Source organism: Sciurus carolinensis, chromosome 4, assembly GCF_902686445.1.
Source record: "Sciurus carolinensis chromosome 4, mSciCar1.2, whole genome shotgun sequence".
Classification (NCBI taxonomy): Eukaryota; Metazoa; Chordata; class Mammalia; order Rodentia; family Sciuridae; genus Sciurus; species Sciurus carolinensis.
The window spans coordinates 71,721,621-71,745,793 of NC_062216.1; the positions used below are offsets into that span (position 1 = coordinate 71,721,621).

General features: G+C 40.9%; 1 protein-coding gene across 1 annotated transcript in view; it reads right to left on the reverse strand.

Annotated features, from left to right (window-relative positions):
• Positions 1-24,173, reverse strand: part of Vwf (von Willebrand factor) — a 151,903-nt gene that overhangs the window by 47,282 nt on the left and 80,448 nt on the right. Inside the window, exons 25-34 of the mRNA XM_047549520.1 lie at positions 23,722-23,878; positions 22,941-23,099; positions 21,917-22,052; positions 18,212-19,590; positions 17,352-17,468; positions 17,125-17,265; positions 16,723-16,866; positions 14,258-14,422; positions 13,302-13,345; positions 12,805-12,982 (exon numbers count right to left, since the gene is read on the reverse strand). Coding sequence (XP_047405476.1) covers positions 12,805-12,982; positions 13,302-13,345; positions 14,258-14,422; positions 16,723-16,866; positions 17,125-17,265; positions 17,352-17,468; positions 18,212-19,590; positions 21,917-22,052; positions 22,941-23,099; positions 23,722-23,878 — 2,620 coding nt within the window. The remainder of the gene's footprint in view (positions 1-12,804; positions 12,983-13,301; positions 13,346-14,257; positions 14,423-16,722; positions 16,867-17,124; positions 17,266-17,351; positions 17,469-18,211; positions 19,591-21,916; positions 22,053-22,940; positions 23,100-23,721; positions 23,879-24,173) is intronic.

Consider the following 24,173-nt stretch of genomic DNA (forward strand, 5'->3'; position numbering starts at 1 on the left):
TAAAAAATCCCCACTTTAAAGGTACCACTGCCATTAATGATTTGAAAGCTAATCTTAGATCTAAATGAGGTTGAAGATGAGTTGTCCTGACAAAACAAGACCACATCTACATGGGTGGGTGAATAAAAGCTCAAGAACTGAGAGGCAAACTCGATGGCACAGTGAGACCACACTAATGTCCTTCCCTCATAGCCAGTATTGGGGCACCTCCACCTGCCTGGGTGACTGTCAGGGAAGCATAGTCACTGACAAATGACAGGTTTGGATGTACTATTTCTGAGAACTGAATGGCCTCCACAAAAGTTCTTCTGTTCAAAATCTCCCAAACTTTTCAGCATTTAATCACTTCTAACTGAAATACTGAATACTACCAACCTTCTGGGTCTATGCTAAAAGTATCCCTTTTATGATTTGGAGAAGTATGCCCAAAGGTCCTTGTGTTGGGGTCTTGGTTCCCAGCCCATGGCACTATTGGAATGTGGTGGAACTTTGAAGAACTGGGGCCTAATAGAGGAAGTTACATCAATGGAGGTGTGCCCTCCAATGGAATATTAGAACCCTGGCCCCTTCCTCTCTTTTTGCTTCCCAGCTGCCATGAAGTAAGTAGCCTCTTCTGCCATGTATTCCTGCCATGATGTGCTGCCTTACCATAGGCCAAAATCAATGGGGTCACCTGACCATAGACTTGAATCTTCAAATCTGTGAGTCCAAATGAACCTTTCTGCTTTTTAAATTGAGTACCTTGGGTATTTTGTCAGAGTAATGGAAATCTGACTAACACAATCTCCAATACTTCAGCTATTAATATCATCAAGTCAAAGAGTCAGCTCCAACTGCCATAAGAATATAATATATTGCAAAGCAGAGAGATGGTTTTAGCTTACACTTGGCAATTTAAGGATAATGGCTCATTCTACACAACTATGGAATGGATACTTTAGAGCCAAAACTTAAAACTGAATTCTATTCTACTCCTTGTTTGCACTATGATCTTAGATTACCTAACTTCCATGACTTGATTCTTTCTCTTCTGCATACTGATGTTATAATAGCTCTTTTTTGGGGATTACTATGAGAGTTAGTTGGAATGTAGATTAAATGTCTGACTGATAGTGCTTGACATGCATGTGCATATTTAGTAAGTAAGTCTATAAATCTTATGAAAAAAACAGTGTTGTAGGTATATTTGAAGATGAGTTTCCACCATCTCTGGAATGCCAAATTACTTCCCAATAACCCACCAAATCATACACGAGTTTATCAGTCAGTTTTAATGAGCTACATATATTAACACATTCCCATGTTAAAGAGGTGGAAAAAGTAAAGTTAAACCAATTTTTTAAATTAATATATGAGACTTACATAATAAATATTATCACACTTATAAAATATTATCACAAAGTAAAGCATACTACCTATAAATCTCTCCTGAAATCATTTTATCTCATTCCTCTTCTTTTCTGCAACATCTTCCTACTCATTTTCTTTCTAAGTGCCAATATAAATCTCTGTAGCAGAATATTATATTAAAATTTTTGGCTAAGTGTCAAAATATGATGGATATCAGGTTCTAAAAGTAAATTAATAAACCAACTAAAATGCAAATATTCAAAAAGACATCCAGGAACTGGAGGTATCATTTATTGGTAGAGCACCTATTCAGCAAGTACAAGGCTCTGGATTCAATCTGCAGCACCAAAAACAAAAGTATCCAGAGTAGCCAAAGACTAGGGCAGCAATCTTCTAGGTCCCTAGGTCAACACATCCCACATACCCTACAAACACAACACAGAGGAATAAGGATAATAAGTTCAACTACAATGTAAAAAACATGACTTAAGCATAACTAGAAAATGAGAATACCCAAACTTTAAAATAACTGTTAGTAAAATAAGAAGAGAAAGCTGGACATGACAGCACCCACCTATAATCACAAATTCAAAGTCAACACCAGCAAATTAGTAATGCCCAAAGCAACTTAGCAAGACCCTGTCTCTAAATAAAAAATAAAAAGGGCTGAGGATGTGGCTCAGTGGTTAAGTGCCCCAAAGTTCAGTCCCTGATACCAAAACAAACAAATGAAGAAAAAAAAAAAAGAAATGGCAAAATGCAGTTGAAAAAGAAATTTTTAAGTATATATTATTTATTAAGGACTATTTTGAAAACTCTATGCAATAAATTTGAAGGCCTCTATGTGAATTGGATACATTTCTAGGAAAATAGAGATTTCCAAAATTAACACCATTAAATACAAAGAAGAAAATTAATTCTATATCCATGAAAAAGAACTAGAGAAATTTAGCAAAAATTAGAAAAAATTAGCCCCACCAAACAAAAACAAAAATAAGAAAAAAAAACCAACCCCAGATGGTTTTATATGGAAATATCATTAAACTTTAAAAGACCTATTAGTCCCAGTGTTTCATAAACTTTTCCAGACAATGAAAATGGGAAAAATCTTCTCAAAACTTTTTATGAAATAAGATTTAACACTGATATCTAAACTAGACTTAAAAATAACACCAGGAAAACACACACACACACACACACACACACACACACACACACACGGAACTCGGAGGGAAGATGGTAGTAGGAAGCACCAGAGTCTGTCTCCCTACCCAGACAATAACAGCAATGGCAGAATCTGTCTTCTATAGTAAATCAACAGAAATTCTCCCTGAGAAAAAATAGATAGTGGACTTATTAAATAAAGATTTTTAAATAATATCTTAAAGATAATCAAAAAGTTAAAAGAGGATGTGGACAAATTTTAAGAAAATGATGTATGAACAAAATAGAAATATCAACAGATAGAAAATATAAAAAGGAACCAGAAAAATTTTGGAGCTGATTGGACTTCAGTTTTTAACTTCACTTTTAGTCCTCTAATGATTAAAGAAACAAATGCATTTTTAAAAACAACAAATAGTCTACTTTTTTTGGACACCTGGTATATAAAGATGTAATTTTGTGACATCAGTGACTTGAAAAGTGTGGGGACAGAGCCAAAGAGCAAGTTTTTTTTTACTGAAGTTAAGCTGGAATCAATTCAAAAGAGAGTGTTAAAATTTAGAATGTCAATAGACTTAAAGATAAGAATCATATGATCATCTCAATAGATGCGGAAAAAGCATTTGACAAAATGCTGCACCCCTTCATGTTCAAAACACTAGAACAATGAGGATAGTCAGAATATACCTCAACATTGTAAAGGCTATCTATGTTAAACCCACAGCCAACGTCATTCTAAATGGAGAAAAACTGAAAGTATTCCCTCTAAAACCTGGAACAAGACAGGGATGCCCTCTCTCACCACTTATATTCAACATAGTCCTTGAAACTCTAGCCAAAGCAATTAGACAGATGAAAGAATTTCAATAAGCAAATAATACATAAGGTCATAAGATATAAAATAGATGTAGAAATCAATACCATTCCTAAATTCAAAAAGTAATCAGTTAAAAATATAGTGAAGAGGAAAAAACATTCTTAGTAGCAACAAAGAAATTTAAATACTTGGAATAAATTTAGCAAAAAATGTGCAAAACCCCTATAAGGAAACTTTAAAATGCTCCCAGAAGACAGAAAGTTCAGCTTGAATAAGTGGACAGAAATCCTTGTCCTTCAATAGGATGAGTCAACAATAATAATGCCAGTTCTTCCAAAGTTACTGTAAAAATAAAATAAAATCTCAATAAAAATACCACTTAACTTTTTATGTAACTAAACAAGCTCACCCTAAAGTTTAAGGAAAAAAAAAAACCATAAACATGAATGAATAGCAGGGAAAACACTGTGGAAGAAAACTATGTGGAGGTACTACTCCCACCAGATATTAAAACATAAAGTCTCTGTAATTAAGATTACAATACTGAGCCAGGAGCAGTGGTACACACCTATAATCCCAGCAGTCTGGGAGGCTGAGGCAGCAAGATCCTGAGTTCAAATCCAGCCTCAGCAACTTAGCAAGGCCCTAAGCAACTCAGTGAGAGCCTATCTCTAAGTAAAATACAAAATAGGACTGGGGATGTGGGTCAGCGGTCGAGTGCCCCTGGGTTTAATCCCTGGTACCCAAAAGAAAAATAAAATAAAATAAAGATTAAAATACTGATACATGAATAGCTAATAACAATTGGAATGAAATAAAAATTCCAGAAATAAACCTATGCACATTTGAAAGTTAATATATAATGAAAGTTCTTCTCACATCATTAGGGTAAATTTTGATGTCAATAAATGATACTGATTAGTTATTTTTAAAGATAAAATCAGATCTATAACTTTATGCCATAAAAAATAATAATCTCTGAATAGAAAAGGTATCTAAATGTAAAGATGAAATTATATGTGTAATAGAGGAAAATATAGTTGAATCCCTCTTTAAACTTGTAGTAGAGATAGGTTTTCGATGAATGATTCAAAATCCAGAGTCAGTGAAAGAAAAAAATTGATTAAAGATCAACTACATAAAAATAAAGAGGTCTGTATGGCAAAAATCATCAAAACAAAGTCAAATGGAAAAAAAAATGAGAGAAAATATTTGGAATTTATATCGCAGATAAAGAGCTAACGGCTCCAATATTTTAAAATAGAGTATAAAGATTAAAATCCAATGGAAAGAAGAAATAGTGGACAAATCTGGTACAGAAAATAGATATCCAGCCTCAAGAAGCCTAAAGGGCTCCTAAAGGAAGAATACAAAGGAGTCCACACCAATATGCATAATAATCAAATTGCCAAAAGTCAGAGATAAAGAGACAATTTCTAAAGCAGGACAAGAACAACAACTTATCATATACAAGGGAGTCACCATAAGACTATAAGTCACCATAAGACTAGCAGATTTTTCAACAGAAACCTTGCAGACCGGAGGACAGTAGGAAGATATATTTAAAGGGATGAAAAAAAACATCTTCCAATGAAGAATACTGTATCTGGAAAAACTGTCCTTTGAAAATGAAGGAGAAATGAAGATTTTTCTCAGATAAACTCTGAGGTTATTTATCACCACTAAGCCTAACTTATGAAAAATGCTAAATTGAGTCTTTCAGATTTGCATGAAAGGATACTAAGCAGCAATATAAAAGTAAATGAAAGTAGAAGGCTCCTGATGAAGGTAAGTATATAAATAAATACTGTACTACTATAAGTACGGTGCATAAATTACTTTGAATACTGGTAGAGAATTTCAAAGATGAAAGTATAAAAATTAATTACAACTATAAAATTTGTTAATATATAATAAGTAAAATATGTCATCTGTGACATCAGTTGGGGGAAGAAGTAAAAGAGTAGAATTTTATATGCAAATGAAGTTACATTGTTATCAACTTAGAATATATTGTATAACTACAGGATGTTTTATGCAAGCCTCATACTAAACCACAAAGAAAATACCTATAGAAGATACAAAAAAGAAAATGAGAAAGGAATCAAAGCATGTCACTGCAGAACAAAATGTAATCAATGAAATACAAAGAACACAGCAAGAGAGGAAAATACAGTCCAAAAAAAATCTACAGAACAGAAAGGAGAATTAACAAAATGGCAATATTTCATCCTTGCCTGTCAATAATTATTGTAGATGTAGATGTAAACCCTTCAACCAAAAGATAGAGTAACTAAATGATTTGTGTGTGTGTGTGTGTGTGGTGCTGGGAATCGAACCCACAGCCTTGTGCTTGCAAGGCAAGCACTTTACCGACTGAGATATCTCCCCAGCCCACTAAATGATTTTGTTTAATAAAATAAAATCAGGCTGGGGATGTGGCTCTGTGATAATGTGCTTGCCTAGCATGCATGAAGCTCTGAGTTCAATTCTCAGCACAATTTCAAAAAACAAACACATGCCTGTAATCCCAGCAGCCCCAGAGGCTGAGACAGGAGGATCGCAAGTTCAAAGCCAGTCTCAGCAACTTAGGGACACCCAAGCAACTTAGCAAGTCCCTATCTACGTAAAAAATAAAAGAGCTGGTGATGTGTCTTAGAGGTTAAGTGCCCCTGGGTTCAATCCCCAGTACCATTAATTAATTAATTAATACAAGGTCCACTATGCGTGTTCCTAGAAGCTCATTTTATATTTAAGGACATACATAAGCTAAAAGTGAAAGGATAGGGGGAAATTTTCCATACCAACAACGACCAAAAGAGAGAAAGGAATCCATACTTACATAAGACAAATAAAATTTAAGTTAAAATTGATCACAAGAGTGCATGTATATATACATAACAACAAATCCCACCATTATGTACAACTATAATGCACCAATAACAGATGTGTGAAAAATGATCACAAGAAACAAAGGACAATAAAAAATTGAGAATTCATTGAGAAAATATAATAATTAAATATATACACACCCAATATCAGAGCATCCAAACATGAAACAAACACTGACATAACTGAAGATAGCAATACTCCACAGCATAATATGAGTAGATTTCAGTACCTCATGTTCAATAATAGGACATCTAAGACAAAAGATCAGTAGGAAAACAGAGGACTCGAACAACACTGTAGACCAAATGCACACCTTCTGAACATTCCACCTGATGGTAGCAGGACGCACATTCTTCTCAAGCACACACAGAACAGTCCCCAAAAGAAGCCACATGCTGGTCCATAAAACAAGTCTTAAGTTTAAGACAAAAGTCATTCCAAGCATCTTTTCTGATCATGAAAGAATGAAACTAGAAATCAATAATAAAAGGATTTTAGAAAATTCACGAATATATGGAAATTAACAACACACCTGAATAAAAATGGGTCAAAGGAGCAATTAGAAAATGTTTTGAGAGAAATGAAAATGAAAACACAGCATAATTGAGACTGGTGGGATTCAGAAAAAGCAGTAACAAGAAAAAGTTTATAGCAGTAAATGCCTACAGTAAAAAAGGACAAGGATCTCAATCAACCAACCTACCTTGCCAATCTTGAGGAACTAAAAAAGGACAAACTAAGGTCAAAGTTAGGTGAAAGAAGAAGATAATCAAAAATTGAAGATAAATAAATGAAAAATAGAACAGAAAAGCAATAGGAAAAAAATCAGTGAAACTAAGAATTGAGTTTTTAAAAGATCAACAAAACTGACAAACCTTTGACTAGACTAAGAAAAAAAGAGAAATTCAAAATCAGAAATAAAAGGTGCTAAAAATATATAGCATAAAAATAGAAAGGATTGTAAGCGATAACTGTGAACAATATTGCACCTAAAAATTGGACTACCTAAAGAAATGAGTAAATGAAACACAACCTAGCAAAACTGAATGATGAAGAAACAGAAAATCTGAACAGACCTATAACTAGTAAGGAAATTAAACAAGCAATCAAAACTTTCTGACAAAGAAAATCCCAGAAGACTCCACTGGAGAATTCTACCAAACTTTAAAGAAAAAATAATGCCAATATTCTCAAACTTTTCCCCCCCAAAAAATAAAACAAAAAGAAAAGAAGGAAATATTTCCAAACCTGTTTTATGAGACCAAAATTTCTCTGATACCAAAGCCAGACAAAGACACTCCACACAAAAAAATAAATAAATAAAACTACAGGGCAATATTCCTGAGATTATAAGTGCAAATATCTTCAATAAAATACTAGCCAAATGAATTCAACATCACAAGAAAAGGATCATACACCATGACCAACTGAGATCTATCCCCTGGGAAGCAAGATGGTCCCACATGCAAAACCAATCAATATGATACACCATACTAACAGAATAAAGGATAAAAATCACATGAAGAAAAAAGTCTTATCAAAATGTAACACCATTTCAAGATTAAGACATTCAAGAAACTAAAATTAGAAGGAGATTACCTCAACAAAATAAACATCATTTATGAGAAGCTCACAACTAACATTATGCTCAATGGTGAAAAACTAAAATCTTTTCTTCTTTCCTCAAAGATCAGGAACCAGGCAGAGATGTCCACTCTCACTATTTCTATTCAACATAGCACTGGAAGTCCTAGCTAGAGCCATGAGGCAAGAAGAGAGAAAAGTTATTCAAATCAAGAAAAAAGTAGTAAAATTATATCTCTTCACAGATGATATAACCTATATGTAGGAAACCCTAAAGATTACACACACATACACACATGCATTTAAAAGAAGAAAAAAAAAAGAAACCTGATGGAGCTTATGAACAAATTCAGTAAATTTGCAGGATACAAAATCAATATATAGTTGTATTTATATATACTAGCACTGACCTATCCACATGCCAAGAATGAAATTGGACCCTTATATCATATACAAAAATCCACTCAAAATTAAAGACTTAAACATAAAACTTGAAATTAAAACTCCTAAAAGAAAACATAGGTCATAACATTGGTCTCGGTGATGGTTTCTTGGATCTGACACCAAGAACAAAATTAGACAAGTGGTACTACATACAACTAAGAGGCTTCTGCACAGCAAAAGAAAGAATTAATAGAATGAAAAGACAACCAGTGGAGAGGAAGAAAATATTTGCAAATCATTTATTTGAAAAGGGGTTAATGTCCAAAATATACAATGAGCTCCTACACTCAATAGCAAAACACACACACACACCACAACCTGATTTAGAATTTAAAAGCAGGCAAAAAATATTTCGAACAAATATTTCTCCAAAGAAGATATACAAAGAGTCAATTGGAATATGAAAAAATACCCAACATCACTTATGAAGGAAATGCAAATCAAAACCACAATGAGGTGTCACCTCACACATGTTAGGATAACCATTATGAAAATAAAAAGGAAGCCAGGCACAGTGGTCAGTGGTACATGTGTGTGTTTCCAGCAACTCAGGAGGTTGAGGCAGGAGGATCATAAGTTCAAGACCAGCCTGGGCAAGACTCTGTCTCAAAATAAAAGATATAAAAGGCTGGGGATATAGTTCAGTTATAGAGCACCTGTGGGTTCAATCCCCAGTACAAAAAGAAAAAAAAAAAAGGAATGTGAAGAAACTAGAACCTTGTGCAGTGTTGGTGTGAATGCAAAATAGTGCAGCCACTATGGAAAACAGGAGGTTCCTCAAAATAGAATAACCATAGTATCCAGTAGTCTCATTATTTATCCACAAGCACTGAATTTAGGATCTCAGGTATCTTCACTCCCACAATCATTGCAGCATTATCATAAGAGCCAAGAGGTAGGAACAACCTGACTATGCATCAGTGGACACAGGCATAAAGAAAACATGATACATAAATACAATGTTGTATTGTTCAGTCTACAAAAGAAGGAAATCCTTTCCTTTTCTACAACATGGATGAATTTTAAGAGCATTATGCAAAGTAAAATAAGTCAGTCGAAGAAGGACAAAAACTGTGGATCCATTGATATGAGGTATTTGAAATAGTCAAATGCATAGAAGCAAAAAATAGAATGGTGGTCACAAGGGCTGGGGAGGGAAATTGGGTGGTTGCTGTTCAATGGGTATAGAGTTACAGTCATTAAAGATGAAAAAGTTCTAGAGATCTGCTATTCAATAATATGCAAACGGCTAACAATACTGTGCCATACACTGGAAAATTTAGTAAAAGGGGAGATGTTGTGCTATGTATTTTTATCATGATTTTTTCAAAAATGGAAAAATGGAGGACATGAGCAGATAATTCACAAAAGTAGATAAAAAAATGGTACTTAAACATATACACAGATCTTTAACTTATCATTAGAAAAATTAATTTCAAGTACACTGAGACACCATTTCTTACCTGAAAAGTAAAAAATTGGCAATAAATTAAATTATATAGTAACACATTATACTTGCAAGGCCACAAGGAAAAAGGAACTCTCATAGACTGCTGATGAAAATTTCAGTTTTGTACAACCAAGTCCTCCCTTTGGGAAGAGAATCTGAAATTATCTCACAAAACTGCATATGCACTTATCTTTTGACCCAAAAGTCCCACGCCTAGAAACCTACCCTAAAATACACCTCCAACTATAGGAAAACCCATATATTTAAGGTTACTTATTATGGCATTATTTGTAATTGCAAAATAATGGAAACAATATACATGTGAATTCACGGAAGAGTTGAGTAAACTATGGGACACAACAAAGTACTAAGAAGTTCTCTTTGGTTTTCAGGATATAACTTTTTTTTTTTTTTTTTTTTTTTTTTTTTTTTTGGTACTGGGACTTGAACCAAGTATCACTTAGCCATTGAGTCACATCCCCAGCCTTTTTCTATTTTATTTAAAGACAGGGTCTTGCTGAGTTGCTTAGGGCGTCACTAAAGCTACTGAGGCTGGCTTTGAATTTAAGATCCTGCTGCCTCTGCCTCCCAGGCTGCTGGGATTACAGGCATGAGCCACTGCACCCAGCTCAGGATATACTTTTGAAGAAACAAAATAAAGGCAAAACTTATTTGTACAGAAAGAATCACGGGATGATCAACAAGTGAATGAGATCGGTTACCCCAGGGAGTGAGTGGAAATGAATGAAGGGATAGGAAATGAGGGGGTGACACCTCCAGATATATCTTTCTAGAGTGTTCTGATATTTAAAACCATGCTAATACATCAAAACTAACTAAATAAAACAAATATATAAAAGAACCAATCACCAAAAAAACCACAAATCAAAACAAATAAATAAAAATTAAAAGAATAGGAATGAAAGGAACCTAAAATGCAATACACACAAAAAGATTAAACTAACAGTAAAAAGTAATGCCATTCAGGGAGTCCTTGTGGGCGGTTGACCTGTATGACTTTGGAAAACAAAATTTTACTCCAAGACTAAGAAAGAATTGTACACGAATATCACACTCTAGTTAGAAGATTTGTTTTTCATAAAGGTTAAGGGTTAGCAGTCCTGAAACTATGTGTATACTAGAATCAAGAAAATACATTGTGGGTAATGAGAACCAAGTTTACTCTTTGAGTAGAAAAGAGATGAAAACATGTCAAAAGGACACAAGAGCCAAATTAGAAGGACTCCCAATCAAAACTGGGGCCATTGAAGGAAGAACACAATTGATGCTGATAATTGATTACACTGCATATATAAAATATTTCTAAATATTTTTCATTTAAAACTTTTTCATTGCTGGCAATCAAACCTGGAACAAGTGCTCTGCCACTGAGCTACATTCCTAGCCCCTAAAAATGTGTTTTAAAAAATCCAAAATCTACTTTTTTTCCCACAGTGCTAGGAATCAAACCCAGGTCAGGGTCTCACACATGCCAAGCAAACACTCTACCACTGAATCACATCCCCGGATCCCCAAAATCTAATTTTATCATTCCTAAAGGTCTTTACTCATTTTAAGGTTACAAAGAGTCAAGAGGGGCATTGATGTTTGTGCTTTAAGAAGAAATTTATCTGAACAGAGCAGCTCTTGTATCGTGCGTCCCCTAAGAGAGACAAATGAGAAGACTAAGTCTATTGAGCAGGACTTTCAAGAGGCCACTCCAAAAGATGGGTTTATGTTCCTTGCAATTATGGCGGACACTGTGTCTGATGCCTGCCTGAGGAATCTAAAGACAGAAGATGTGACTTGGCCACAGGTGGTCAGGCAGTAAGAGAAACACTTGCTGCTGTTTTAGGGGCAAAACAAAGCAGTTGCCTGCTTTGTTCCAATGGCAGGACAGAGGGGCATGAATCGTGGAGGACAGGTAAAGGACCCACAGAAGAAATGGCGGCCTGAGATTGTATTAAAAGTGACCCTGTCTAGAATAACTTCTGCCAAAGGGTGAGGAGGACTTCAAAAGAGAGAGGACCTACAAGGGGCCAAGTGCAAAAGAACCAGACACTTCATGGGGAGATGTGGCATCCAGCAAAGGGATATAGACGATGTCTTGCACCCCACAGGAACACAGTGAGGGAGTCCTTGAGAAATCTTCAAGATAGCCAACATGAGAAAGAGGCTGTTGACAACACCTGTCAGGCCAGAGTGCACAGCAGCAAGCAGAGCTGCACAGAATCTTCTGACCGCCTCCCCTCTCCATGATCTGGCTGTGAGAGACGATGGCCACACCCTCTCCCAGCCCCTGCAGAGGTACTTTAACTCTGATCAAGTTCAGAGTTTTGATTAGTATACAGTAGTGAGCAACTAATTACCAAGACCTTGTTTGACAACTTAAAGTGACCACAGACTTCTTTATGAATGAGCAGAAATAACATGACATCTTGTTGAGTTTTCATCTAGGCCAGCAGGGAAATTTATCCCACTAAGTACATTCTGAAGGGGGAATGAGATATAAAATACAGTTTTGATGGCCTCCCACAACGACGTCTGTTCCACATGCTGAATAGGGAGCATCATAAGCAGCCGTTTTTAACAGCCATGAGGCAGAGGGCTCACCACTCCCCATGGATGAACACTCCTACAGCTTTACATGAGAAGGACTTAAATATGTCCTCCTCCTACGCCAGGCCACCCTGATGATGTACTGCTGCACAAAACCCCATACAGCTATGGGGATGATTGGAGTCTTTTCTGGAGGTCTCTCCCTGCTATTCTTCCACTGACACATCCCAAACTCAGGTTCCTAAGGCTGGCTTGCCAACAGCAAGCTGAACACGAACCACAGAGAAGCAGTTCTTCCTAAGTTCTACATCATCTCAGAAAGCACCTCCCAAAGACAGAGAAAGAGAGTAGTGACCCCTGAGACTGGATGAAAACACACCCAGAAATCATGGGAGGGAAGGAACGCTGGTGAAGGAGGCACAGTGCCCAAGGAGAAGAGCAGAAGGGCACACCAGGCTGTCAACTTCCGCTGTACCTTCCTGCACGCCAAGTTAAAAGCTCGGCTCCTTTGACGCCATTCACACTGGGGAAGCAAAGGACTCACAGGGGCAGGTCCAGCGGCAGCCACAGGTCTCTTCCACCCGAACAGGGGACTGGCCACTGGGGCATGAAGGCCTGGGTCCCCGGTCACAGTTGACCCGATGATTCTTCAACAAGGTCTGGCCATCTGGCAGGCAAGTCACTGTGTGGCACTGATCTGGCAAGGTCCAAACATCCCCAGGCTGCATGAGATAAAAACAGAGTCAGGCAAGGAATGAACTGAGGCACTGCAACTCAAAGTCCATCTATCACACAACTGACCACATCTGAGGACTCAGAGATTAGGACTGGACATCAGCCTTAATGGCAAGGAAGTTATATGTGAGATCAGAAGCAGAATTCAAGGTCTGCAGGTCCCCCCGACCACAGAAAAAATAATAGTAATAATAGGAGAGCAGAAGCAGAATTGGACCCAGACCAAAGAAGAATGAATTAATCAGTGGGAAGAAAAGCCCCAAGCACACATTTCTGATCTTTCATAATCAGCAGAAAGGGACTTACCCTCTTCTCATTTCCATCTTCATCCATGCAAATTCTAACAAACCCTGAAACAGATACAAATAGTTCCCACATATTACCCAGAAATTCTAAACCATTCATGATGTCTGCTTGGGTTGCCTGGTCTAGTCTTAAAGAACTCAACTCTGAAAAGAATCTGAGTTAGTTTCATAGTTGGAGCAGGGGACACAGGCTACAAAATAAACATCTGTCATTCATCAGACATGCTTTGTGGTAATTAGTAAATATGATAATAGCAACAATAGCAAACTACGACAAACTTTTCACTGTCATAGAATAATTAGCCCCCTTCAAACCGAGTTCAGTGGCAGTGTAAAACAAGATCCTAAAAACTTTAAAGGAATCTACCTGAAGATTACTACCAGGAAAGGGCAATAACTCTGTAAGGTTTTGACTTACAGTTAATTACATTAGAAAAATACACAAAACCAGCCCCCCCCCCAAAAAAAAATTATGTGTGTGTGAGTTTTTCTTTTTTTGAATTTCTAACCTAAAATCAACTTAAACTATGGTCCTTTGATGTTAGAGTCTATGTTGTCGTACTTCTAAAGCCCTTTATATCCATATTGAGAGGAAGTATAGGCCTATGATCTGCAGAATGCTGGATTCCTTGCTTATGTCTTCCAATTTTTTTGACCAAGATCCCTCTGCACAAACAAGCATGGCTTTCTCAGCTGAAATTTAGATGGATGGTTCCAGTGGAAGGAGGAGGATGAACAGAATACTTCTGGTGGGCACCAAAGGTTTGTAGTGTATTCCTTCTATGAGCAGAAATTTTAAAAGTCCTGGTCTATATAACTATCTTCATTCAAAGGCAGATCTTACACTCTTATTCAGGGGCACCCTTGGGTCTCTAGATGGTAGTTTAGGGTTTTGGGGAGATTGTGTCATTGATTTTGTTTTTGTTTTTTGAGATAGGTAAGAAAGAGAAAACTCACCGGAGCACAGCTTGTGGAGGAAGGAATTGTCCAGGGTCACCACCGTGGGGAGGTCTTCAACTCGCTGGAGCCTTATCACATTGGAGCTGGCCTCTGGGCCTGCCAAGATCCTCAGCTGGGTTGTGTCATAGCGATCTCCAATGCCAATGGGGAACACTGTCACTCCTAGAGTTAGCAAAGGGACAAGAAAGGTCTGTGCTCAGGTGGGCTCAAAATAGACAGGCCCAATGCTTTGTCCATCGTCTGCATGGAACCTTTCAGTCTGGTCACATACATCAACCCTGTGAGGAAGGTAGTCAATCATTCTGAGCTCCTACTCTGTGTCAGATACCATCCTAAGTAATGGGGAGATAGCAATGAACCAAGCAGATAACGTCCCTGTCCCTGTCCTCATGAAGCTATGTCAGAGAGACAAAGACAACAAACACCTACAAAAATCAAACAAACAAAAAGTCAATATATAGTATCCAGATGCATACAAATGCTTGGGGATAAAAAGGGGATAAGGAGGATGGGAATGTCCAGGAGTAGTGATGGGGGTTATTGTTTCATATGTCATTAGAGAAGTTTTCAGTGAAAAGATGGCATTTAGAGAGACCTGAAATAAGGATGGAGAGGCAAGAGGGCATCTGAGTGGGGAATAACCCAAGCAGAGAGACCAGCGAGCGTGGAGACCCAGAGCAGAGGTCTGAGTGCCCAAGTGCATGCTCTGGGTGGCACTGCCCTTGCAAAGCTTCTTAGGCCATGGGGAGGACTTCTGTGTTCTCTGAATGAAACAGAAAGCCAACCAGGACTATAGGGCAGAGGAGTAATGGGAACTGACTAGGATTTCACAAGATCACCACGACTGCTGTGCTGAGAATGAATTTCAGGGGACCTGGGTGATCCAGGTGTGAGATGCTGGGGGCTTGGGTGGGGGTGACAGTGAGGGGGGTGGGCAGTGGTATGATTCTCAATGTATTTTGAAGAGGTGACTGTGGTTTGCTGCTGGATTTCATGGGGGCATGAGAGAAAAAGAGGAATCAAGGATGCTGAGGTTTTTAACTGAACGACTTGAAAGGATTGAAAAAAATACTGTGAGAGGAAATTTGGGTGTGATATCAGATTAGTTTACAGGGAATTGCCTGTTAGAACATCGAGGCTGAGTTGAGGGGAAGAGATCTGGGCCAAGGACAGGAATTTCAAAGTCAGCGGTATATAAATGTATTTAGACCCATGACACTGAGTGAGACCACTGAGAACTGGGTAAGAAGAGAAGAGAAAATTTCACAAGTGCTAAGCCCAGAGCACTTCATTCCCAACTCTTGATAAGAAACTGAGTCCTTGAATAGTGCAGTGACTTTCCCTGGGTCATGTCTGTTTCCTCTAGACCATATTTGCTTTCTTTCCTGATAAAAGTCTCTATCTGGATTACTGATACTAATGAAGAAAAAATCTCCATCCTAAAATTCTCCAATTCAGTTTTCCGGAAAATTCTAGGTATTTGCAATTTGCTTAAGAATGGAGTTGATTTTCTGCTAGCAACTTTTCAGCTCTTGTGAGTTCATTTTGTCATCCAAATATACATCCTGTATCTTTCAGTATCCTTTTCCCTAAAATCATAGATTTGCAAAACATATCATTCATTCAACAAATATTAAGTGATCAGCATTTTGTGAATCATGCACAGGTGATCCAAAAATATAAGCAAGATTTTGCCCTTCACAGGACTCCCAGTCTGTTCCAGAAAGAGCTATGTAGCAAACTAATACAATACAACTGGCACATTTTGAGTATTTCAGGTATGGTACAGAGAGTAGAATGAATACCTCTCTCAGGAAGAACATCAGGAAGATATCAAAGAAAACTCTTACACAACATTCAAAAAATGAATAGTTCTCCTGTGGCCATGAGAGGACTTGACATCACCCCCCACTTATTCAGAACTCCCTTGGTCACATGACACCGCCATCCTGGCTCACTTCTATTGCTACTCACAGCACTGGTTCTGGGGGTACCAAAGCCAGGTCACACCTATGCCCTTCTGCCATCAAGGCACTATGTTTGTCCCTTGTCCATCCAACCCATTAACCTGGTATCAGAAAAGGGATCTGAATACACGAAGGCCCTAACAGTTCTCCAGGACCCACCATGAGTCACTCTGGCTTTGGGTGTGGCATTCTGGAGAAAGACCAAGGACACCCTTTGAAAAGGAAGGGTATAGAAGTACAGTCATCCCTGGACACAGGAGGAGAATGTGAAGAATTCAACGTTGTCATCACAGCTTGCAGACAAGTCCAGGATAAATGCACACTTACTATTGCTTTGTTTCTAAATAATGCAATGACTGAACTATTCTCTGATGTCTGGTATGCAAGTGGATAACAAGCAAATTTAAAATCAGCCAGAACATCCAAAAGCAACATGCCCACTTTCACTCCTCTGGCATCTTAGAAGAGTCTCAGGATTGTACACTAGACACTCACGGCTGGATCTGGCCACATCAGCTGCTGCGTCCACTGAATCAGTGGAGATGTCCATGACCAGGATAACCACTGCCTTCGAGGCTCCAGGCCTGGCACCGTGTACTTCTGAAGTGACATATCGCACAGCAAAGGACAAAGCATCTCCTGAGAAAGAAGAACAGACCAAGTCAGTACCAACTGCAAGAGTGGGTGTTTCTGAAGCAGGTGCACATCCAGTCTCATGGAGGATCCTTAGGTGATTAGAAGACTGAACAATTTAAACACTTAAATGAATGTGCAGTGGTATCTGGAAGAGCATCCAGACAAGGCATAAAGTGACAGACCAAGGTCGCTCAGTCACTTATGCCAAAAATCAGGACCAGAACACAGATTTTGCATCCAGCCTGAGACATCAACATTTACCAATTTGACTGGGGCCTCCTTCCCGCTGCATGAGGTCCACAAGACTCAGTAAGTGGGATTTCTCCTGGGCCACATTCCAGGGCACATCAATGGTGGTGATGCTTCCATACTGAAGCACAGACACCTGAGTGAGATGAGGCCCTAACAGGAAAGAGAAAATGGGAGTCCTTTTGAATCAAGCAGAGCCAGAACCTCTTCTCACCTGCTGCCTCAGATGTATCACTTACCTATGTTGGCCTTGGAAATGAAAGACTTGGCAAAATTCTTCATTGCATCAAAGTAAGAGGCTGGAAAACCAGAGGAACCATCCAGGAGAAGGACCACATCCAGGGGCTGGCTGCAGTCTGCAAAGAGGACCCGGAAGGTGAGCACACAGGTACCACCAGGAGACTGGCCACAAGCCCACAGCAGACAAACACCACATTTAATAGGATATGCAGGGCTCTGAGAACCACATGGCTAGGTATTCTGGGATAGTTTTAAACATATCAAAGAAACTGGCTTACAAAAAGGTTAATTACTTGCCCAAAATTATCCAGCTATTAAGTGGCAGAGGTAAGATTCAAAGTAATGTGATCTGTTTCCCTAATCTGAGTACTTATATCACCTGTCAACTAACTTCCTGGTCTTGACTGGAAGACTATCAGCTACTTGGAATAATTCCATCCATCCATGTAGTCTAAAGGAAGCTGACAGTCACCAAAATTGACAGAAGTTACCTTCAAAGCAGAGAGTGGGATTGGTGGGGATGTGGCTGGGTGATAAAGTGAGATTTGCATTTTTCACTCCATATCCTTGGTATTATTTAAAATTTACCAATAGGCTAATGTTACCTTTGAATTTACAGGCACCAACAAGATAAGATTCCCCCACATACCCACCCATTGTGCAAAAAATAAATAAATAAAAGAATCACAGTGTAGTTCTGTCCTGTCCAGATGAGGACACACAGGCACTCTAAGGTGTAGTCTGACGGAGTGCACAGAGCAGGGAAGGTGGAATCAGAACCCAAGGGTCATATTGATAACAGTTGCACACAGCACCAAGGTTCCCCAACCCTCTACCCACACATGAGGCATCAACATACCTGGGGCAGGGGCGAGAGTGGGCAGCTGCAGCCCCTCTCCAGAGCAGCACCTCTGCAGCACCAAGTCAGGAGCCTCTCGGGGGAGCATCTCGAAATCCTGGATGAAGATGGGGGCATTGGGCCAGCTGATCCTCTCCAGCTCCTGCACATCGGCATTTGGGCCCACTCCAATGGGTACCAACTGGATGTCTCCAGGCAACCTCTTGATCTCATCAGAGGCAGGATTTCCTGTGACCATGTAGACCAGATTAGGTGCCTGCTCCCGGTCCCCCTGGCTGGTAGAGAAGCTATTCTCAGAGACATACTGCAGGGCCAGTCCTGTGTTGGTCCTGTTGCCACCATGGTAGCGGATCTCCCGCACCTGCTGCAGCACATCCCCCTTGGACTGTGCCTCACTGAAGGTGTGCTCCACAGTCACCATGTACGAGTACTGCAACACCGAGACGTGGATGCTCTCCTGGCCCACGTCCATGCGCTGAATCACCTCCTCCATGAACTCCTTGCTCCTGTTGAAGTTGGCCTCCCCTACTTTGTCTGAGCCCTCCAGGACAAACACCACATCCAGAACCATGGAGTTCCTCTTGGGTCCTGATGATGAAACCGCCAAGAGCCCCGGGCCCACAGTGACTTGTGCTATGTGGGGGTGCTGTGTGGGGGCAGGGGGCTCAGGGGCGAGGTCACAGAGGTAGCCGATAATCTCGTCCCTTCGCTGCTCCAGCTCGTCCACGCCACTCAGCACAAAGGCCTTGTTTTCAGGGGCTTGCTTCTCAATGAGGTAGATCTGCTTGAGGTTGGCATGTGGCCCAATGCCCACCGGGATCACAGTGACCTTCTTCTTCTTTAGTCCCTGGACATAGCGGACCAAGTTCCGGGCCATCCGTGGGGGCTCCTGGCTGGCGGTCAGGAGCAGCACAATGCGGGAGGCTTCGGGGCGGTCAATTTTACCAAAGATTTGGAACAGGGTGTACTTCAGGACCTCGCTGGTGGAGGCCACTTGGCTGCCTGCGTACTTCACCTGGCTGGCAATGCGCCGCAGCTCTGAGGGCCGCTTCCGGGCCTTGAGCTCAATGTAGGCATGAGAGCCATCGTGGTACTCCACCACAGCCACACGGATCCGCTTCTGGGAGATGTGTAGTCGCTCCATCATGCCCACCACAAAAGCCTTCAGCACTTCAAACTCTGCCTCGGACAGCTTGGAGGAACCATCCAACAAGAAGACCAGATCCAGCAGCTTGCTGCAGTAGAAGTCATGCAGGGGTGGCTCTGGGGTGTCCTCCACATATGGGGTGGTAGCCCCCAGCGGGGCATCTGTTGGGGGCAGCACCAGGCCTCCAGGTTCCTGGCAGGCTTCACAGGTGAGGTTGGCACCATCACAGTGACTGTGGCAGACGGGGGAACAACAGAAATGATTCACTTCATTGAATCCTTCTCAACCCTACAATGTAGGACACTATACATACTCCCAGAGAACTGCCTGCCTGCTCCCTCAGAACATTCCCCACCCAAGTGAGCTATTGTTGTTAACCTCTGTCCCAAGATACCAGAAAAAGAATCTCTGTTGTTCTCGGCCATCCACCAATATTCAGTGTCGACTTCTTTCCGACTTACATCTCTAACCACATTAACATTTAATTATAATCTAAACTTTCTTAAAAGTATCTCCAAGGACAAATATTACTCTGAAATACTGACACTGACCAGGACTTATGAATGTTCTATGGAAGATAAATTGTTTACAGTACTTATTATAACAGAATTTAAGCAGAATGAATTTTGAACCATGTTTACTGTGTTGGATCTCAAGGAAGAAAAGAAAATCGGGTGTAAAAACAGTTTGGAAAGATGAATAAAAATTCTAAGTCCCAGTTTTATCTAGTAGAGGAGTAGATGGGGGGTCTCCTGAGTGTTAGACCTGGGAAAATCAGCAGCAACTCCATTCATTCCTCCCATGAGCATATGGCAAACTCTTATTATCTGCCGGGTGCTGACTGGCTATACCCTGTGCCCCGCCCCAAGATATCCCACAAGTCTGTGTCAGACTACAAAGTCCTACAATACCAGCAAATATCAGGTTCTTCTGATCACTTCACTCTTTTGCCAGTGTCCCGGAAAGTGACCGGGTATGCCAGTCACTGAAATCAAGTTGCCCTGTTCGGGACCCATATAGGCGAGGCCTTCTCCTTTCTGTGCCCTCATCAACTTGCCTTCAGCACTCCCAGTAAAGCTGAGAAGGCAGCAGTACACTGAGCCCTGGGAAGTGTCCCCTGGGCTTGGCCTGCCATTCACATTGTTCACAGTTTGATGGCTCAGCATGTAGACATGTATGGCATGTACCACGGTAGCTTCCCCTCCCGTGAGCTGCCAGCAGAGGAGGCAGAGAGAGGTTTCTAAGCTCTTCTGCCCTTTCAGCCCCGAGCTCCAAGTCACCATTGGACTTAGAGTTTCAGGTTCAGCGTAGGGAGGCAGGGTCTGACAGGGAAGTTAGCTCGTACTTCCTCATGAGCCACACAATTTATTGCTTCAATCCTTGGTTAACGGTGCGTGAGTGACATACTTTCTAGTTTCCTGTGTTTGCTAGAAACCCACCCCAGGCAGTGTTCGCTCTTGTTTGCACAGATGGTGGCGGTAGGATCTGACTCCGGCAGCTGTGACCACAGCCCCCTCCCTAGTGAGTTGAGTTTCTCAAGTTTAAGTTCCCATTAGGTTTGACTGGTGTCAGGGAGTGGTGTTGAATATATCAGCATTTTAATAAATGTTCCCTACTTATGGGCAGGACTTCAAAAAGCTCAGCACTCGCCCCAAGGAATCCTTCTCACCTCCCCAAAGGCCAGTTTTCCAGAGGTAGTTCCGATGAGAGCCCAGGGTGACAGCAATGAATGTCTCTCTCCCAATTATGAAAGTCCTGACCTGTGACTTTAACAGCAGCCCCAAGATGTCTATGTTATTACCAAGAGGTCAGTGGCTCATCTTGCTTTCTTTCCCTGCATCCCCACCCCCTTTAAAAAATTTGATTTTCACAGATGCTTGTCCTCAGACTAGACTCATAGATACTTGTCTTTGTACTGTCTCTCTTACTATAGGGACAGTAAGAACCACAAGGAAACAAAAATGTGAATTACTCTGATTTTTTCTGTACACACAGTATACATGTGTTGAAATATTACAATGTACCCCACAAAAATATACAAGTATTACATGATAAGAAAAGAGAGAAAAAAGAAAAAGATATAGAGAAAGAAACCATACCCTGTCTTTCACGAAAGAAAAGGCAAAACCTCTTAAGAAGTAAAAACTTCTTCAGAAATATTTTTGGGGATGAAGCAGTCTAGACTGCTCTTAAAAAAAAAAAAAAGAGAGATGCAAACTCCAGATACAAACTTAACAATAAACTAAACTATTAATGAATTAGCAAACTAAGTAAATAAATTCAATGTCTCAATTTACATAGCTAGGAAGTTTTATCCAAAGCCCAGCCTCTGAGCAAGCCCCAGAGAAGACAGTCAGACTGACCACTTCATTAGCAACTTAGCAAGGCCCTGAGCAACTTAGTGAGACCCTGTCTCAAAATAAAACATAAAAAGGGCTGAGGATGTGGCTCAGTGGTAAAACATCCCTGGGTTCAATTCCAGTACTCCCCCCACCCCCGCCACCAAAAAAAAAAAAAAAAGGACTGGCCACTTCAGACAACCAGGGAATCCATTTTACCAAGTCTGGCAGTGAGCAGGGTCATCGGGGTTCAAGATGACTTTCCTTCCAGGGGCTAAGCGCCGGCCAGCCACCTCACACACGGGGCAGTCCTGGGGGTCGATGCAGGTCTGCAGAAGTTCATCCAGGATTTTTCCTGTACAGCACACCTCTCATTAGGAGCTGAACACTCACCTTTCACACCGGAAGGCTCACCTTTCACTAAGAGGCCAGAAGCCATTCTGCCTGCCTCTCCAGAGGCTACCATACCCCACAGGGAGCATCCTTCCTCCTTTGTGCCTTCATTCATTCCTCTGCAAAGTTGGGAGGAGGCTTCCTTCCCCCTGCCTCACCTCCTCCAAGCCTGAAATCATATCTCCAAGGACCTTCTCATTCTTCTGAAGAATGTATTCAATAACTTTAGGACTGTGCTGTCCAATATGTTAGCTATTAACCATCTGTGGTTATTTAAATTTAAATTAACCAAAATTCAATAAAATGAAAAAGTCAGCTCCTCAGACACACTAGCCACCACTGTGTTCAATAAGGCATTCCCACCACTTGCCGTAAGTTCTATCGGAAAGTGCTATTCTGCATGATAAACTCCTAAATTGGCACGCCAAAGCACTTTGCAGAAAGGACTCTCAGTGTAGCTCAGGGGCAAAGCATTGCCAGCAAGGAGCAGGGTGAACCCTTCCTTGCACACAGGCCATCCATGTTCAACCTCAAACACCAAAGGGTTAAAAAGCATTTGAAAGGACCAGGTGACTGTTCTTTGTGGTGCTGGGGATAGAATTCAAGTCCTTGGGCATGATAAACAAGCACTCTACTACTGAGCCATATTCCCAGCCCTGATAGGAGCTCAACTTAGCAAACGCCAGAGCTTGCATGGCTTTGATGAAGGGGCCCACAGACACAGAACCTGTTGTAGGGTTGTGGGGTTGGGGATAAGGCACCACTGGCAGAGGCTGAAATGAAGCAGGAGGCTCCTATCCTGACAACCAATCCCATCCCTCCTGCCTGGACCACCCAGGGAGAGCCTCACCTGGAGGGCAGTGTGCATGGCAGCCCTCCACACACTGCACAGGGCAGGCCAGAGGCTCAGGGTGCTGGCAGGTGACGGGACAGGCAGGCGCACAGCTGTTATAGCGCCACTCACACTCATATCCATTCTCCCGGAGATTCTTCTCCTCGCAGCTCTGGGCTGTGTAGAAAGAAGAAGCCATGACCTTGAAAGCACCCTGCAACACCAGAAGCCAGGACTGCAGACCCAGGGAGACAAACCCATGAGGCCATGACTGGAAGGCAGGGAGGCAGGGGAGGCAGTGATCAAATCTGGGAACAAGGACAACCAGAGTTGCTAATAGTGGAGATTTCTGGAAAATTTTAAGGACCTAAACCAAGAACCTAGGGGTCTGACTTGGTTTCCTACAGAAAAACATTTAGTTGTATATATCCAAGAAGGGAAGACTCCACATAAATAAGTGAGCTCTTTACTCATAGTGGCAAATATGATCATATTTAAGTAAAGACATATATTGACTTTCTTCTCTTCACCAGTGTTGCCTCTGCTTCTTCCTTGATTTTTCCAGAAGAAAAGTCTCTATGCATCAACATCCTGAATCCACCACTGTCCTCTCTCACAGTGTCAATGCCCTACTCTCATGGCTGACTTAGCTCTCCTTAGCCCTCCGCCATCTCTTTGCACACTACAGCTCTCCCTCTCTCCCATGAAGTGTCCTCTTGCTCCCCACAAGGCCTTCAGGTCTAGATACTCATGGGGTGAAGGGAGGGTATCCGAGATCACAAGGGTCATCAGGACTCACGGCACAATGTAGCTGTCCTCCAGGCCACCACCTTGCCATGCTGGGCGCACACGTGGGCATAGGCAGCGATGGTGTCGCAGAAACAGGCACAGTCCCCAATGGACTCACAGGAGCAGGTGTCATAAATGCAGATGTCTAGGTATGGCTCAGGGTCCACCTGCAAAAGGAGTCTCAGGTGGCCTGGGCCTAGCACCAGGAACTAGGACTACAGCTCTTGGTCTGGGTGAGAATCTTTTGGTGATAAGTACTAGGATAAGGGTTCTCCAGGGTAGAAAGAGAAATGGAGGCCAATGGTCTCAAACAGGGAACCAGCAAAAAGGCAAGATTCCTAGTTTCCAATCTTGAAATATTAAATAAAATCTTTTACAGAATACCAGGTGCCTAAGAATGTTTCAAAAGAACATTCTGTCCATCTTCTACCTGCCTCTGGACACTTATCCATCCCCATGATC